The sequence below is a fragment of the Schistocerca gregaria genome, chromosome X (genome assembly GCF_023897955.1).
Source record: "Schistocerca gregaria isolate iqSchGreg1 chromosome X, iqSchGreg1.2, whole genome shotgun sequence".
Lineage (NCBI taxonomy): Eukaryota > Metazoa > Arthropoda > Insecta > Orthoptera > Acrididae > Schistocerca > Schistocerca gregaria.
The window spans coordinates 219,476,294-219,494,196 of record NC_064931.1 but is presented as its reverse complement, the minus strand read 5'-3'; the positions used below and the strand labels follow the sequence as shown (position 1 = coordinate 219,494,196).

General features: G+C 41.6%; 1 protein-coding gene across 3 annotated transcripts in view; it reads right to left on the bottom strand.

The window, feature by feature from the left end:
- LOC126297774 (KICSTOR complex protein SZT2-like) overlaps positions 1-17,903 on the bottom strand; it is a 710,838-nt gene that overhangs the window by 520,969 nt on the left and 171,966 nt on the right. For all 3 annotated transcript variants that reach the window (XM_049988949.1, XM_049988951.1, XM_049988950.1), the window contains exon 18: positions 15,050-15,159. In XM_049988949.1, coding sequence (XP_049844906.1) covers positions 15,050-15,159 — 110 coding nt within the window. The remainder of the gene's footprint in view (positions 1-15,049; positions 15,160-17,903) is intronic.

Genomic DNA, 17,903 nt, shown 5'->3' with positions numbered 1-17,903 from the left:
AACGCTTGGGATTGGGCTGGGGATGCTGTCTGAATCAAGACTGCTCCATTTCACATCTTGAACAGTGCTGTCACTTCTCCAAACTTATCCTCAAGCTGTTCAATGAGAAATTGTGGGTTCACAGGTAGAAAGGAGACTCCATCAGTTCTGCTACAGACTAATAACCGAGGCGAATATGGCTCTCTCCGTTCTGTAGCCCTGCATTCATCCCATGGTGTAGCGAGGGGGGGATACGATTTAGGGTCATACCTGTTGGCATTGTATTTGATCTTGACCTTCTTAGAGACTGGTGGTGCTGTACAGTCACCAGCAAGAGATGACTTAGTCTGCTTCATTGCAGGTCATACGCTCTGATGCCACCCACTCTGGTCAGGGGCTCTTCCCACGGGCGCCACCCAGTCATAGCAAAGGCCAACTGGTACAATGGCCGTTGCCGGGAGTCCTGATGCCCCAGAAGACAGGCATCTATTCCTTGGCATACATGGAGAGTATATAACTCAGGCATCAGCAGTGCGATCCCTGTGTTGTCGGGGGGCTACCTCCAAATGGGTACATGACGGCCCCACCACAATGGACTGGCTACTGTGCTGGATATTGGATGCAGAGAAATCCAATATTGTAATGTGGGCAAAAGAGGACAGGAGACAATGGAAGAAGATGACATAGCCTGAAACGTGTCCTTACCCAAATAGTTGAATCGCAGATGGAGATGCAAAGCCATGACAAGAGATTCAGGAGATCGAATGTAAGGGCACTATGGATAACTAGTGCACCACTTAAGCCATCCTTCCCCATATGTCCCGCATTTCTGCAGAATTTTAAAAGTGGCAGGTCAAACCATAGAATGGGACCTGAACTCATAGGGCTGAAAAGTCTGAGACTCCTTTTAGTTGCCTCTTAAGACATGCAGGAACACCTCAGACCTATTCTAACCTCCATACCCGCAGGGGGGGATACAGTGAGAGAGACCCCAACCACAACCACCCTGTCCTTGCTCCAGAAGTAAATAAAAACCTTGTAACTGAGAACAAAAAGTACTTATGCAGAGAAAACCATGAAACAATTCTACCATGCATTAATCATCCTCCAATATTAGTGGCAATAGTCCTTAAGCCTATACGGAGCGTCGATGGCCAAAAGGAGGGGGCTTTCCACCAAGATATGAACTACTGTTAGGTTCTCTAACCACAAAGTGAGTGTGGTTCATTATAACCGGAAGAAGAAGAAGAAGACGAAGAAGAAGAAGATGATGATGAAGATGATGAAGAAGAAGAAAAACAGCCATAGGTTAAGCTGATATGGCCAATTGGGAGAGACTGTGGATTCCTTAAGGGAGAAGTCAAAGGTCATTGTATGGGGTTTATTAGATGGGGCAGTAGCTCACCAAATGTCATTCCACTTCCAAGCGATCAGAGATCCCACGTGCACCCAAAAATCCGCACCTTGGGTCAGGTAAGTGAGTGGTGAGTACATAAGTGCTCCTCTAGCCAAATGGTTGGTGAGTTCATTCCCTGGGATACCCACAGGACTTACAGCCCAGAAAAAAAACAACTGAGCAGGCAGCATGATGGAGGTCATGAGTAACGGAGACCAAAGTGTGGGAAGAACAGCATTGGTCAACAGCCTGGAGATTGCACATTGAGACAGTATATATTAAAACACACTCAAGGGAGGCCAGTTTAATAAAATGGAGGGCTCTGCTGACGGCTACCAGATCTGCCATAACACTATATGTTCCTGACAGCAAGTGGCATTCCATACTGGCAGGAGATGTAAAAACATAAACTGTCTCATTCACAGTTTTAGAGCCTTTGGTGTAAAAGATGGTAGCAGCCTGAAACTCTTGAAGAACTGGGTTTAAAAGATGCCAAAAGGTCATGGAGGTGACGAAGACTTTAGGATCTCAGAAGAGATCGGACATAATCCATGAGGGAGAGTGCACGAGAAAACACAGGGAGCACAGTCGATGGACAGGAGATGGAGATCTTGGCAGAGGGAAGTGAGGTGCATTCCAATTGGTAATCCCACGCAAGAGCAGGAATCAGGATGACGACACCACTCGTACGTAAAGAGAATGGGATCCATGGAATGATCAAGGGATGGTTGAAAGGCAATCAAGTTCAAGACCAAGAGCTCATGCTGCCAAATCTCAAGCACGAAGATCCCCCTTCAGCAAGGAAACTGTCGACAGGACTAGTCTGAATGGCACTAGTGGCAAGACATCCATCATGGTGGTGGACTGGGGTCTAACAGTTTTAAAACTGAAGGAGCTGCTGAGCCGTAAACCTGGTACCCACAGTCCAGTGGGTACAAAACCAGAGTCCAGTAAATAAAGATAAGAGTAGCAAAATCCACAAGCCAAGATGTGTCGGCAAGGAAGTGGAGAGTGTTAAACTTCTACATGCAGCTAGTCTTCAAGTGACAAGTATGGGGCAACCAGATCAGCTTTCTATCAAAAAGTTGGCCCAAGAAATGGGACTGTGCCACAATGTCCAAGTGCTAGGTACCAATGTAAAGTTCCGGGTTCAGACAGACCATGGTATTGCAGCAGAAATGCATGACCTGCATTTTTGGAGGCGAGACTTGGAAACCATGGGAAAAATCCCATGTAGAGGCCCGCCGGATGGCATCTTGGAGCTAGCTTTCAGCAGAGGATACCAAATGGAAACTGTATAAAGTGTAAAAACAGTAAATATATAGCACAGAGGTGACCAGCGAGTCAACAGAGTTCACTAATCAATTAATGGCAATGACGAGAAGAGTGACTCAACACAAAGCCCTGTGGAACATCACTGTCTTGGACCTGTGAGGAGCTGAATGAAGTGCCAACTCCAATCCAAAATAACCGGTGGGATAAAAAATGATGAATAAAATTTGGTAGGGGGCCTCAAATGTGGCAGTGATAGAGGTTGAGTAAAATGTGATGATGTCAAACAGTGTCTTATGCTTTATGCAGGTCAAAAAAGACTGAGACAAGGTGTCAGCATTTAGAAAAATGCCTGTCAGATTGCTGTTTCCAACCTAAGTAGATGGTTGGTTGTGAATCGTCCCTCCCCGAAACCACACTGGTAGGTGGACGAAAGGCCCTGAGATTCAAGAAACCTGAATAATCTGTGGGTAACCACCCTTTCAATCAGGGCCTACGGCTGTGTTGTGAGATGAGGCAAGAACCTGAAATAGTTCCCAGTCAGTGAAAGGTTCATTATAAGATTCTGCTTGGTGGGGAGTGAAACGTAATGGGATGTCTTCGATCTGTCACTTCTGTAGTAGGAACATAGCCGGATAGTAAGAGGATGTTGATGCTGCAGCAAAGTGGGTCAAAAGGTGATCTGCAAGAACCACTGAATCACAACAAAGACCACTCTGTAGGACACGAATCAGAACAGCGTTGAGGGATTATAACACTGAGAAGCTTCATTCACACCCCAGATGAGGCAGCGTACATCCCCAGGGAGGAGAATAGCTATTGCAGTACCTTTGGTCCACCACAGCAATGGCTGATGGTAGGGGGGACCTGTAGAAAGAGGAATAGCAGTTCCAGTGGTGTGGATGATCACATCTGAGATGCCTTGAACAACCATGTCAATACAATCTGACAGAGATGGCAGAGGTTACAGCAGAAACATGCACAGGCCTGTTGGCTGTCTGGCAATGGCAAGGAAATGATACAATCAGCAGAAAGTGGTCAATGGCACAGAACTCATCATGTAGAGATCAGTGTTGCAAAGCCACAATATTAGGGGAAGAGATCATTAGATTGACAACTGAATAGATGCCAGGGGTGGCACTGAAGTGGGTAGGAGAACCATCATTGAGGAAGCACAGATCATGGTCTGTGAGAAGCTGGTCAATTAAAAAGCCCCTACTAGATGAAGTGGTACTTCCCCACAGGGGGTGATGTCCACTGAAGTCCCCAACAGGAGAAAATGGGGAAATTTGTTGGATTAATGTGGTCAATTCAACATAAGTAAGTGACCTGCCTAAAGGTAGGTAAATGTTGCAAATGGTAATGCCTCCAATGACACATGAATGTGAATCCATTCACTGATGACATCTATGTGAACCAAAGTACAGACATCTCCATATGCCCTCACGGAACCAGCACAGTTCTGGCAGAATAGCTGGCCGTGGTGACCAAGCGGTTCTAGGCACTTCAGTCCGGAACCATGTGACTGCTATGGTCGCAGGTTCGAATCCTGCCTCGGGCATGGATGTGTGTGATGTCCTGAGGTTAGTTAGGTTTAAGTAGTTCTAGGTTCTAGGGGACTGATGATCTCAGATGTTAAGTCCCATACTGCTCAGAGCTATTTGAACCATTTTTGAACCAGCTGAATATACAGTAACTGCACAGCCTTTGAGGATGATGACAATGATTGGTTTGTGGGGCTCTCAACTGCACAGTCATCAGTGCCCATACAAAGTCCCAATTTTTATAGTCCAATTTAGCCACTGTCACGAATGATGATGATGATGACAACAGAAATACCCAGTTCCCAGCCAGGAACCAAACCTGGGATCCCAGCATCCAGAGGCAGAAACGCTAGCCACTAGACCACGAGTTGTGGACACAGAGCACTGGAAAATGGTCAAAAGTGAAATGCATTTCTTAAGAGAGCAATGCAAACTGCAGAAGCAGAGGAAATAAGGTGTTGCAGTTCTGGGAGATGACAGAAGTAAGCACTATAATTCCAGTGAATAACCATGTGACTAGTGGTCAGGTTAAGCACAAAGAAGCCAGGAGGGCCAGTCAAGCTGCAGGATCACTGCCCACTGCCTGCCACCAGTGGGGACGGAACTTTATACACAATCATCATCTCAGAATCTGACATCATGGGGGGATCTGGCACCTCCAGGGACACCGGTGGACTCCTGTCCTGATCCTTATTCTTCTTTTCCTTTGTAAGCTTTGGTAGGCAAGGTCTGTTCAAGCAGCTATCTACATTGAGCAAGGGGGCATATGAATAGCGAACAGTCCTTGGACCAACAGGTTGTGGCTCTTTCAAGCACTCTTTGGTGTCGGGTCTCTGGTCTGGGGGTTTCTGGCGAGAGGGATCATGAAATGGGTCGAGGAGGGTGGTGGAAGATATGGTTCGGGGACGGTATAGATGGGAGGGAGAGGGATGGTCATGATTTTAGCATAACTGATCATCATATCCACAGGATGTAGGCATCCGTATTTCTTCCGTGCCTCAGTACAGGACATATGGTCAATAGATTTGTATTTCTGGAACTTTCGTTTTTACTTGAAATCTGGGCAAACTCGTAAAAATGGAAGTGCAGTTGACACGCAAAGGTGGATGTTCACAAGGACTACCTTCATAGAGTGATCATCCACAGCTGCCAATTCAGGGAACATAACGCAGTTGGATGAAATAGGCCCAACAGGTAAACATCTGAAGGATGGCTGTGAGATGTATATTTTTACGTCACACCTGTACATCTTGACCTTAACCACCTCCTGGATGACGTTCCCTTTGAAGGCTAAGATAAGGGCACTTGTATCCTTATGATTATTCTTGGGCCCTTTTTGTACACATGTAATAAAATGTACACCTTGCCTCTGGAGATTAGTCTGGAGCACCTCACCTGTTTAGAGCTACAATCTCTGTGGAAGATGATTCCCTGGGCCATCTTCAAAGTTCTGTGTGGTGCAATAGTATAGGTATGTCAAATAGGTGATCACATGCCTGAAGAGCAGTAGATTTGGTAGGAGAGGAAGTTTTAATAAATAGCAAACCAAATCATATTTTCCCTAGAGATTCCATTTCCCCTAATTTGTCTTCATTGCAGTAAAAGTAGCCCCATCAGTCTGAGTACAGAGCAAGTATTGGGTGAAGTATTTCACTTCCAGGCATCTGGCTTGCTCCTCGTCCCACAGCATAGCCAGGGAAATGGGGCAGGAGGAGGGGGTCATATCTCTCTACATTAGAATAAACTTTCCCATCTGAAAAGACTGCTGGGGCCTTGTGGCCACCACTCGAAAAAAGTTTAATTCGCTTCATATGCGAATCCTCCACCATGGTACCACCCACTCTGAATAAGGACTTTCCCTGAAGGCACCACACTGCCATGGCAATGGTTACCTGCTCGCCAGCAACCCATTGCCCAGAGTCCCTAAGCCCAGCCATGATTGGTGCCTATTCCTAGGCTTCCGTGGAGCCTCCAGCTAAGGCACCAACAGCGTGATCCCTGTCTCATCAGGGGGCTACCACTACAGTGGTACACCACCACCACCACCACCACAATGAAGTGGCTACAGTTCTGGGTCTTAGGCATAGTACCTTAGGAAGGCGAAAAGAAAGAAAGGCACAAGAGGTGGAATATATGCTGTGTGATCTTTCATGCACCATATGTACTTCTGTAAAATTTGGGAAAGGCGTATCAAGTCAAACCCAACAAGGGGACCAAAGAGTTAAGAATGAAAAGTTGCAAATGCTGCAAGGGAAGAAAACAACTTCTCAAAATCAGAAACCAGATCAGAGCACAACTGACACCAAGATGATCATCAAATGGAAAGGATGAGAGGAAAAAAGAGTTGCAGAAGGACACACTTGCAGCACAGAAATGGAAGTAGAGGTGCAAGGACTGGGACCCTGTGGTGGCCAAGCAAATACAAAAGAGGTGTATGCCCCTGAGGGGATGGCAAAATGGTTGATCAACGAGAGGAGAGGTTCCTTCTGTGGAAGCACAGTAACAAGCTGAGGATCATTGGGTTCATCAATTTTGGGAAGTATGCAGAAGGTAGGTGTGCAGGGTTGTTGGTTTGAGGAGGGAGATAGATTTAGGGTAGATACTGTGAGAAGGGCCTAAGGAACTGAGTAGGAACTGAAGCTTATGTACAACTTCTGGGATGGGATCATTATGGCAGATCTTTTAGGTGGAGAAGACAGTCAGCTGGCAGGTGCCTTTTGTCAGGTAATCACTGTAATTCATCACTACAGTGGTGGAGCCTTTGTCTGCAGGTAGGATGATGATATCAGGGTCTGTCTTGAGGCTGTGGCTGTCTTCCTTCAGTTGAGGTATTTGTGCTACTGGGAAGAGAGTTGGGGAAAGAGGGAAGGTCAAACTGGAAGCAAGGATATCCTGGATGGCAACCAGGAGGTGGTTACATGGGAGGGTCACACTTAGATGTTAGTATAAATTGGGAGAGGCCAGGTTGAATGTTGGGATTAGACAAGCGTTAGTTGGAGGAACTGGTGACAAAAAACAATGTTATTATGTGGGGTTTGGGAGAAGGAATGTTGGTTCAAATGGCTCTGAGCACTATGGGACTTAACATCTATGGTCATCAGTGGAATGTTGGTCTTTAATGAGTCAGATATGATTGAAGTTCAGAGTGGGTTTGAAGGTGATACCTTTGTATAGGTCTGACACATCTGTAGGGTTGAGATTATTGGTGCATACATTGATAACAGTGTTTCAGGTTTAAGATCTTCATTTTGTGGACATTGGTACAAGGAAAAGGGCAGTAAGGTATGGTCTGCATGCAATGAGAGATTGACATGTAGTGGTGTTCCAAGATGGGTATAGGATATCAATAAATTTAAGAACTTTTGGAGGTGTAGTCCAGAGTGCTCTTCCTGGTGTTAAAGGAGAAGGGTTCAATTTGGTAGATATCGTGTAGGTATTTGTGGCCGCAATATATCCACATCTTGCAAAGGGAGCAGAGGTGGTTCAAGAATGCCTATAACTGCAGTGAAAGAAATCCCTAGCCCATTAAGCTGAAGATCTCAATAACCCTTACACAGAACCTTTTCATATGGCTCAGTACAGATAGTACTGACCATACAATTTAAAATAATAAAGTCTTTCCTTTAAAATGCTGTGTGTTGCTCATCAAATATAACTTTTACATGGTCAACACACATTCATTTTTGTATATTAATATTGTAGGCTGGCCAACATTAAGTACTTTATGAAAGTTCATTTGTTCTGCACAAAAATTATATAATTTTTGAATGATATTTTCATGTTTCTACTTCAACTGCTCAATCCTCTAGGAAAGGTGTCACTCTCAGATTATAACTGGAACTGAGAGCTGAATGGACCCCAAAGTAGAAAGCTTCAAAGTATTTAATGAGGCACAGAATGTATATCAGAAATATGGGTTAGAAGCCATTGGAAGGGGAGGTGTTCACTGCAATCGACAAAAATATCTATCGAGGTCGAAATTGAGTTTGACTGCAAAGTTATCTGGATGTGATCAACCACCCTAGGTAAAATGAAGTTAATTAGCTCATGTTTTCACTGATTCTGCTTTAACAATTGCAGAATCATTCAAAGGGTGTCCATGCTCAGTAGTGTGGAAGTACCCTGATCATGCAATATTAGTTGGAGGTGACTTTTACCAACCAAGTATATACTGGGACATCTACAGATTCTTTGCAGGACAGACAGTCTCATGAAGTAATCCATAACACATTTTCTGAAAACTGTCTTGAGCACTAGTTCAACATCCCATACACAATAGGAATATTTTAGACCTTGCAGCTACAACAGGTCTTGCATTTTTAACAGTGTCAGTATAGAGACAGTGATTAGTGATCATGATGTCATTACAGCAATGACAGTAACTAAATTTATTAAAATCATCAAGAAGGCTAAGACAGTTTTTATGGTGGAAAGAGCAGACAAGCAGTTGTTAGCATCCTACATAGACAACAAATGGTCACGAACTACTTTCAATGTTACAGATGTAGAGGAATTATGGGAAAAGTTTAAACTGAGTGTAAATCACACTCTGGAAGAATGGAAAAAACCCACCATAGTTAAATAACAAAATTCGGAGACTGATAGATTGTGGCCCTCTCAGTTCAAAAAACAATGCAGAAATGTCAACAAGAAAAAGCTAGTGGAAATTCATGTGCCTAAAAAAGGACTGATGCAAGAAGCATACAACAACTTCCTCTGTCACAAGTCAGCAAAAGATCTTGCTGGGGAAAAAAAAAAAAGATTTTACATCAAACTAAACGGGTTGTAGGCAATTCAGTCAATCTTTGGACACTCTGGTACGGCAATAAAGACAGCAGAAGGAAGTGTGAAGTTTTAAATTTCACATTTAAAATATCATTCATGCAGGAGGATTATACATACATCATTTGAGCAATGCACAGACTCCAATATGCTGAAAACTGAAATACATATTTATGGCATTGAGAAGAAACTGGAAGAACTGGAAACAAGTGAATTGTCAGGTCCAGAAGGAACCTCCATTCAGTTTTACGCAGAGTACTCTTCAACACTGGTCCTTTACTTAGTTTGTATTTACTGTGAATCTCTTGCCCAATGCAAAACCCCAAGCAATTGGGAAAAAGACTTGCATATAAACACATCAAAAACAGTTTTCCATCACCCCAGTTCCCAGAACTCCTGAAGATAGACGTTGACGGTGGATATTGTATCATAGACACAGTCCCTTTGACTGTTTGGAGATGCACTATACCCGCCCAAAAATGTAAACAACCATGCATGAGCAGCGCCTATTAGACAGAAGGGGTCTGGCCACTGATCCGTTACAGTCATTCCACCAGGAAGGAGATACACGGCTGATGTTGTCTGTTGTTCAATCATGCCCAGATAGTCAATACCGAGGTTTGATTGTGTCCGCATCGTTAAATGTGCCAAGAAGGGTTCTCAACAAGGGAAGTGTCCAGGCCTCTCAGAGTGAACCAAAGGATTGTTGTTCGGACATGGGGGGGGGGGGGGGGGGGGGGGGGAGACAGAGAGACAGGAACTGTTGATGACATGCCTCGATCAAGCCACCCAAGGGCTACCAATGCAGTGGATGACTGCTACTTAGAGATTATGGTTTGGAGGAACCCTGCCAGCAACACCACCGTGCTGAATAATGCTTTTTGTACAGCCACAGGACACTGTGTTATGACCCAATCCATGCACAGTAGGCTGCATGATGCACAACTTCACTCCCGACATCCATGGCGAGGTCCACCTTACCAACCACAACACCGTGCAGCACAGTACAAATGGGCCCAACAACATGGACCGCTCAGGATTGGCATCGCAGTCTCTTCACTGATGGGTGACACATGTGGCTTTAACCAGACAATCATCAGAGACATGTTTGGAGGCAGCCTGGTCAGGCAGAACACCTTAGACGCACTGTCCAGCAAGTGCAGCAAGGTGGAGGTTCCCTGCTGTTTTGAGGTGACATTACGTGAGGCTGATGTACACCGCTGGTGGTCATGGAAGGCACTGCAATGGCTGCACATTACGTGAATGCCACCGATAGTGCAACCATATCAGCAGCATATTGGTGAGGCATTCATCTTCATGGATGATAATTCACGCAACCCATTGTGCACATCTTGTGAATGACTTCCTTCAGGATAATGATATCGCTCGACTAGAGTGGCCAGCATGTTCTCCAGACATGAACCCTATTAAACATATCTGAGATAAATTGAAAAGGCCAGTTTATGGACAATGTGACCTACGAACCACTCAGAGATCTATGCTGAATCGCTGTTGAGGTGTGTGACAATCTGGACCAACAGTGCCTTGATGAACTTGTGGATAGTATGCCACGACGAATACAGGCATCAATGCAAGAGGATGTGCTACTGGGTATTAGATGTACCAATGTGTACAGCAATCTGGACCACCATCTCTGAAGGTCTCGCTGTATGGTGGTACAACATGCAATGTGTGGTTTTCAAGTGCAATATAAAGGCCGGAAATGATGTTTACATTGATCTCTATACCAATTATCTGTACATGTTCTGGAACTTTCGGAACCGAGGTGATGCAAAACTTTTTTTATGTTTGTGTAAGAATGATAAAGGAACAGACCCGCAAAATTATGGACTAATATCCTTAATGTTGGTTTTTTGTAGAATTTCTGAACATACTCTGAGGTCAAATACAATAAATTTTGTGCAGACAGAAAAGCTCCTGTCCACAAATCAGCAATGATTTAGAAAGCATCACTCACAAAAAACTCAGGTTGGCCATTTCCCAAGCGATTTTCTGCAAACCATGGATGAAGGGGATTCAGTTTTCCTACAGGTTGAGGAAGTATTTGACACAGCACAGCACTGCAGATTGTAACAGAGGTCTGAACATACAGAACAGGTTCTCAGATATGTGACTTGAAGACATCTTAAATAATAGAACCTAGTGTGTTATACTGGACAGCTATGTTAATCAGAGACAACTGTAACGTCAGGAGCGTCACAGGGAAGCACGGAAGGACCACTCTTGCTCTCTATATACATAATGGTCTGATAGATAGGTTGAGCAGCAATCTTTGACTGTCTGCTGATGGCACAAGAGTGTCTTTGTTGTTTGACTGTAGCTGGATGCAGGATGATTTAGACAGAATTTTTATTTAGTGTGATGAGTGCCTGCTTGCTCTAAATGTAGAAAAAATGTTAAGCTATTGTAGATTGATAGGAAAAAACTATCCCATAAAGTTCGAATAAGCTATTAATGGTGTGCTGCCTGACACAGTCACTTTGATTAAATATCTACGCATAATGTCGCACAGCAATATGAAATGGAATGAGCACCTAAGGCTGGTAATATGGAAGGCGAATGGTAAGTTTCAGTTTATTAGAATAATTCTAGAAAAGTGTAGTTCAGTTATAAAAGATACCACGTGTAAAACACTAGTATGACCCATTCTTGAATACTGCTAGAGTGTCTGAGGATCCCATCAGGTTGGGTTAAAGGAATACATTGAACCAATTCAGAGACATGCTGCTAGATTTGTAACCGATAGGTTCAATCAGGATGTGAGTGATAAAGAAATGCACAGTGTACTCAAATGAGAATCCATGGTGGAAAGACAAATTTCTCTTCACAAAACACTACCGAACAAGTTTGAGGAAACCAGCATCTGCGACCAACTGTAGAGTAATTCTACTGCCACCAATGTATATCTTATGTGCAAATTGTGAAGACAACGTAAGAGAAACTAGGGCCTGTATGAAAGTATACAGACACTCATTTTTCCGTTGCTGCATTTATGAGTGGAACAGGAAAGGGAAGGACTAGTAGCAGTAGAAGGAGCCTCCACCACACATCATTTAGTATCTTGTGGAATATTTATGTAGATGTAGATGTAGATCAGATAAAAAGGACACATGCTGTTGTATGTTTTCAGACGAAAGCACTTCATAAAACCTACTGATGGACCTACGGAAAAGTAAAAGTATGTTTCAAGCTGAAAGATACATAAGTGAAGCAAAGAATTAGCAAACAAAATGTATTTCACCATTTAAAACAACTGAAAGATCAGGGGGAAAAAAACTATAAGCTGAACAGCTATGTGAAAAACACAAAATTAAGGGATATCACAGAAAAAAGTGACTAGTATACAGGGGTGATGAAAATGCTATAATTAAATTAGGAAGTATCAGAGACATAAATATATAATTTAATGAAATAACATACAGAATTGCAATAAGATAAAAAATACCAAAAAATACTGATCTTCAGGAAAATCTAATAGAGGAAACAGAAATAAGAATATGCATAGTTATTAGGAAAGATTAAGACAGAGGTTAAGAGACACAGTATAGACATTAGAAGTTGGCCAGAAGTGCTAGGCGACATTACTAAGGCAGTATGTGCTGAAAAGAATGAGAGTTGTGCTTGGGTAACTCAGATGGTAGAGCACTTGCCCACGAAAGGCAAAAATCCCGAGTTCAAGTCTCGGTCCGGAACATAGTGTTAATCTGCCAGGCAGTTTCAATGAGAAAGAAATTAAAATGATGCATTTTTTTAATGCAACAATGAAAAGCAACAATAAAAAACTAGACCTCTGAAGACTGTCAGATAGCAACATACAGGAAACAGAGAAATGATAAAGTGAAAGCAGTTAGCCAAAATCAGACAATGAAAACTCCACACTGGAATATCAACAACATATGGAAATGATAGATTGTTACTCACCTTAAGGATGACATATTAAGTTGTAAGTGTCATTTCGTTGTGACTATCTGAAACTCAATGTCTCATTTTTATGGTGAGTAGCAATCTGTCTTTTCCTTATAAAGTGAATGCCATCAAATACAAAAGTAAATCCCTCTATGAAAGTCAAAATTAAACCATAATAATTCAAATCCCGAGAAACCAGGAAATGACTTGTAGATGAAAAAGATGGAAACATGAAAGAAAACCTTAGACACATAGGACAGCAATCTGGTCCATGGTGCTGTACTGTGTATTGATTGTGATATTTCTTTGCTCTTCCTATCCCTCTCATATGGCTCAGTTCCTAGTGAAGAAACATAGAGTTCCAAGAGACAGATACTGATATCCAGATTCTGCTGTTTAGTGTTGTTGTTATCCAACTGTAAGTTGCTCTGCTTTCAAAGAGTACAAGTAGCTTAATTGTACAGAGTAAGTTTGTAATACAACAGCAGGAATTATAAGATCCTGCAAAGCAGATCTCCCCCCCCCCCCCCTTTTTTTTTTCAAGCAGTAAATATCTTCAGCATATTATTTCAGAAATACACATCATCGTTTGAAATGTATCATGGAGGGTAGTTTACATTTATTTAGGTTACAGATTAGCACAGCCAACTATCTTTGAATCCATTTATTTTATTTTTACGTTACTGGATAAAAGATAATTTTTGTCAGACAACAAACATTCACTGGCGTTATTTAATGAGAAACACAGCATCAAATACAAGACACTTATAGTGCATTGCAATTACATTACAATATTCATATTCCATAGCCTCACAGAGAATGTCTGTTAAATTAAATATGAATTACGCCTTCAGATACTTAAACAGTTTACATATAATGCCCAAAGTGTTTACGCAAAAGTTTATTACACACAGAATGCTGCCATACCAGTGATTGTTGGTAAAACATTGGGGGCCAGTGACATGGGTAGCTTACACGGCCTCTCTTTAAACACTCCAAATGAAAGAACTACACAGGAATCAACTGCTTCACCTAGCTCTTGTTAAAATATAGGGTATAGGATGAGAACAGCGTATTTTCAGCTTTGTTCAGCATCATACACATAAGCATCTACATCTACATGACTACTCTGCAATTCACATTTAAGTGCTTGGCAGAGGGTTCATCGAACCACAATCATACTATCTCTCTACCATTCCACTCCCTAACAGCGCGCGGGAAAAACGAACACCTAAACCTTTCTGTTCGAGCTCTGATTTCTCTTATTTTATTTTGATGATCATTCCTACCTGTGTACCTTTTCAACATCCTCCGTCAATCCCACCTGGTGAGGATCCCACACCACGCAGAAATATTCTAACAGGACGAACGAGTGTAGTGTAAGCTGTCTCTTTAGTGGACTTGTTGCATCTTCTAAGTATCCTGCCAATGAAACGCAACCTTTGGCTCGCCTTCCCCACAATACTATCTATGTGGTCTTTCCAACTGAAGTTATTCGTAATTTTAACACCCAGGTACTTAGTTGAATTGACAGCCTTGAGAATTGTACTATTTATCGAGTAATAGAGTTCCAACGGATTTCTTTTGGAACTCGTGTGGATCGCCTCACACTTTTCGTTATTTAGCGTCAACTGCCACCTGCCACACCATACAGCAATATTTTCTAAATCGCTTTGCAACTGATACTGGTCTTCGGATGACCTTACTGGACGGTAAATTACAGAATCATCTGCAAACAACCTAAGAGAACTGCTCAGATTGTCACCCAGGTCATTTATATAGATCAGGGACAGCATAGGTCCCAGAACGCTTCCCTGGGGAACACCTGATATCACTTCAGTTTTACTCGATGATTTGCCATCTATTACTAGGAACTGCTACCTTCCTGACAGGAAATCACGAATCCAGCACCATCTGATTAAAAGTGCAGTGTCTGAACTTGTCCAACGACTTACCTAACAAAATTGACATGCTTAAAACAGAGTTGAGTAATTCCACAGACACATTAGAAATTATGAATTACTTGACAAAAAGTGATCCTTTCTGCATAGGTCAATCACTCCCCGAAGCCTGTATTGAAGGTTCTGATTCACTTAGTATATTACTGTAGTCTGTACTTTACATTATACATTCGTTTGATGTCACTGACCTTTCCTTGTTGCTCATTGACGTTGTATGAGGTGGGAAGAGAACATACTGGATTACACATGGCTGGATGCAATCCTCATCATCTTCATCTTTATCCTTGATGCTTGGCAACTGAAAAAAAAGTTTAATATATACTATATTTACTCTAAAATATGAGCTAAGTTAATAAACAGTGCTTGAAAACACATGACAGTCTTACGGTAATTGTTACTACTAATATTAGAAATTAAAAATGGCACACACTATATAGGTAGATTAAAGACAACCACAAAGCTACTGGACTGGGATCCATTAGCAATGACAAAGCAGTTACCTGCTGACAAGCTAAACACAGTTTAAGAGATTGCTTGGAAATGAAACAAAACATCCACTGGAAGCATTGTATTGTCATCATCTTCATCTTTATCTTCATCTTCCACTTCTTCTTCTTCTTCAGACATCCTACATTTTGCTGTCCACTGGGCTTGAAGTCATGGCATTCTAGGCAGGTTATATTGATACATTCTTTCTAAATGGTTACACAAGTTGACTTCATATTTCTTTTTTTAAATTTTGCTTTCCAAATCAAAAATCTGTAGCTCTTTTCTCATTTCTGCGTGGTTTTTTTTTTTTTTTTTTTTTTTTGCCTATCAGTGTGCAGTCTCTGACTACCAATAGAAATTTCATTTCAGATGACATAATTTTCCTTCTGTATTTCTTCGTGAGTACCCACAGCTCACTTCCATAGTGGAACCATCACTTTTTATAGAGCTTCAGCTAATTTTCTTCTTTTTTTTGTTGCATATTTCAGAGGTATATGAATTGTTCCAAATATATGTTTAAATTTGCAAAGTTTTGTTTCTATGTGGTGACCTGTTTTTGGGGATATTTCTTATTCAAAGTAGTTAAAGGTAATACCTGCTCAACTATTTTGCCATTTACATTAATCTTGGATCTTTTCATGATTTCCCCAGAAATGACATTACTTTTGACTGATGTGGACATATTAGGAGTCAATATTCTTCTGCTATATTCCTTAAGATGTATAGCCCCCTTTGTAAGTTATCTTCTGTCTGTTGAGCAACAACAAAAACAACAACTATGTCAGCATATAAAGTACTACTTAAACTATACTATGGCAACAGCATTGTACTACATTTGAAAATTCGTTTCCATCTTATTATGACTTCATCCACAACGATAGTCCGCCCCTGGTAGCTGAGTGGTCAGCACAACGAAATGTCATATCTAATGGCCCGAGTTCAATTCCTGGCTAGGTTGGAGATTTTCTCTGCTCAGGGACTGGGTGTTGTGTTGTCCATATCATCATCATTTCATCCCCATCATCCAAATCGCCAAAGTGGTGTCAACGCAAAGACTTGCACCAGGTGATCGATCTACCCGATGGGTATTTCCACAAAGGTATCAAAAAGTGTGTTTGGGGGGTGGGGGGGGGGGGGGGGGGGGGGGAAGACAGTAACCTCTGCTAACTCCTTCATTGTTTTTTACTGGTGCTGTCAGTTGCTTCCCCGTATCAATTGTGTCACATTAGTGTTCTGGTATAGATTTTTGATCACTTTTAATTATTATACGCTAAGCCCTTCCTTATCAAAATTTCCATAGCACATCTCTATTCCCTTCTTTTCTCCATCATTTATTTCAATAAGAAAATGACATCTATTGTAGAGCTGTCCCATCTGAATGCCATCTGTTCTTTGCTGATGATAGTATCTGCTATATACTTAAGATTACCAATAATTATTCTGGAGTAAATGATGCCTCTAAATGTTCACATTCACTCCTGTCATCTTCCTTGTAAATATGAATGAGCTTTGCTTTTAGCCAATTTCAGGTATGCTCCCTTGCCTGTAGCATTTTCTCTGCAAAATTATTTTTAGGGAAGTCATTGGAAGAGTCTGTATATATTGAAGGTGCATCATTCAAGCACTAGAGATGAATGTAAAATTATTTTTAAATAAGACAATCAGGTCTACACAAAGTACCTAGAGGTGGGCATTTGCCTTTCTTTGTGCCCATATTTCTTTCATTCTCTTTTCTGTGGATTTCTTTTTTACCTTCGACCACACTGTTCCACTATTCTACCTTGGTTTTTCCTCTTGGTCAACTTGGCATTTTTTAATTTTGGACATCATAGTAATTCTTGCCGATGTAAGATGATTTTTGGTCTTGGGAACAACACGCGATCTAGTGTTGTCCATTTTAGCTTCGCTCCTGTTATCAAAAAAATTGACTACCTGTTTGTAAGTCTGTCTAGGTTTATTCTTTTAACATGTCCATAGACACTTAATCTGCCTTTCCCAAAGTCACTACAGATATCTGTGTGCTGATTTCCTGATTGCTTCTGAGTCAGTACTTTATGCCTACAAGTTTTGGACCTAGAATTTTTCTTACAAGTTTGTTTTCCTTTATCTAAATGTTTTCAATGTCTGTTTTGCTACAAAAGTAGTGTTTCTTATCCATAAAGGCATTCTTGTTTAATTAATGTACTGAGATGCCTTTGTTTCATGTGACTGGAGAGACATTTTTTTTTTTTTTTTTGTAGATATTTTGGGCATTTTGAAACCTAATCTTGTTAACTTTTGTTTGGATTCCATTTTCCCAAATGGTTTCATTGAGCTTTTTTAATTATGGAACTCATTTATTTTTTCTGTATCTTGTCTTCACATATTTTGGTGGTTGTCTGTTGTTGGCCATATACTCAGTCTTCTCGAAAGATCTCTGGAGACTGATTTTTTCTGCAGTTTCTTTCCAAGAGTTCAATCTGATTTTGGGTTGATGCAGTGCCGCAAGTTAATATTACTAAACTGTTTGCAAACACTTGCCTATGCCTAAAGTGATAACACGCGATCTAGTGT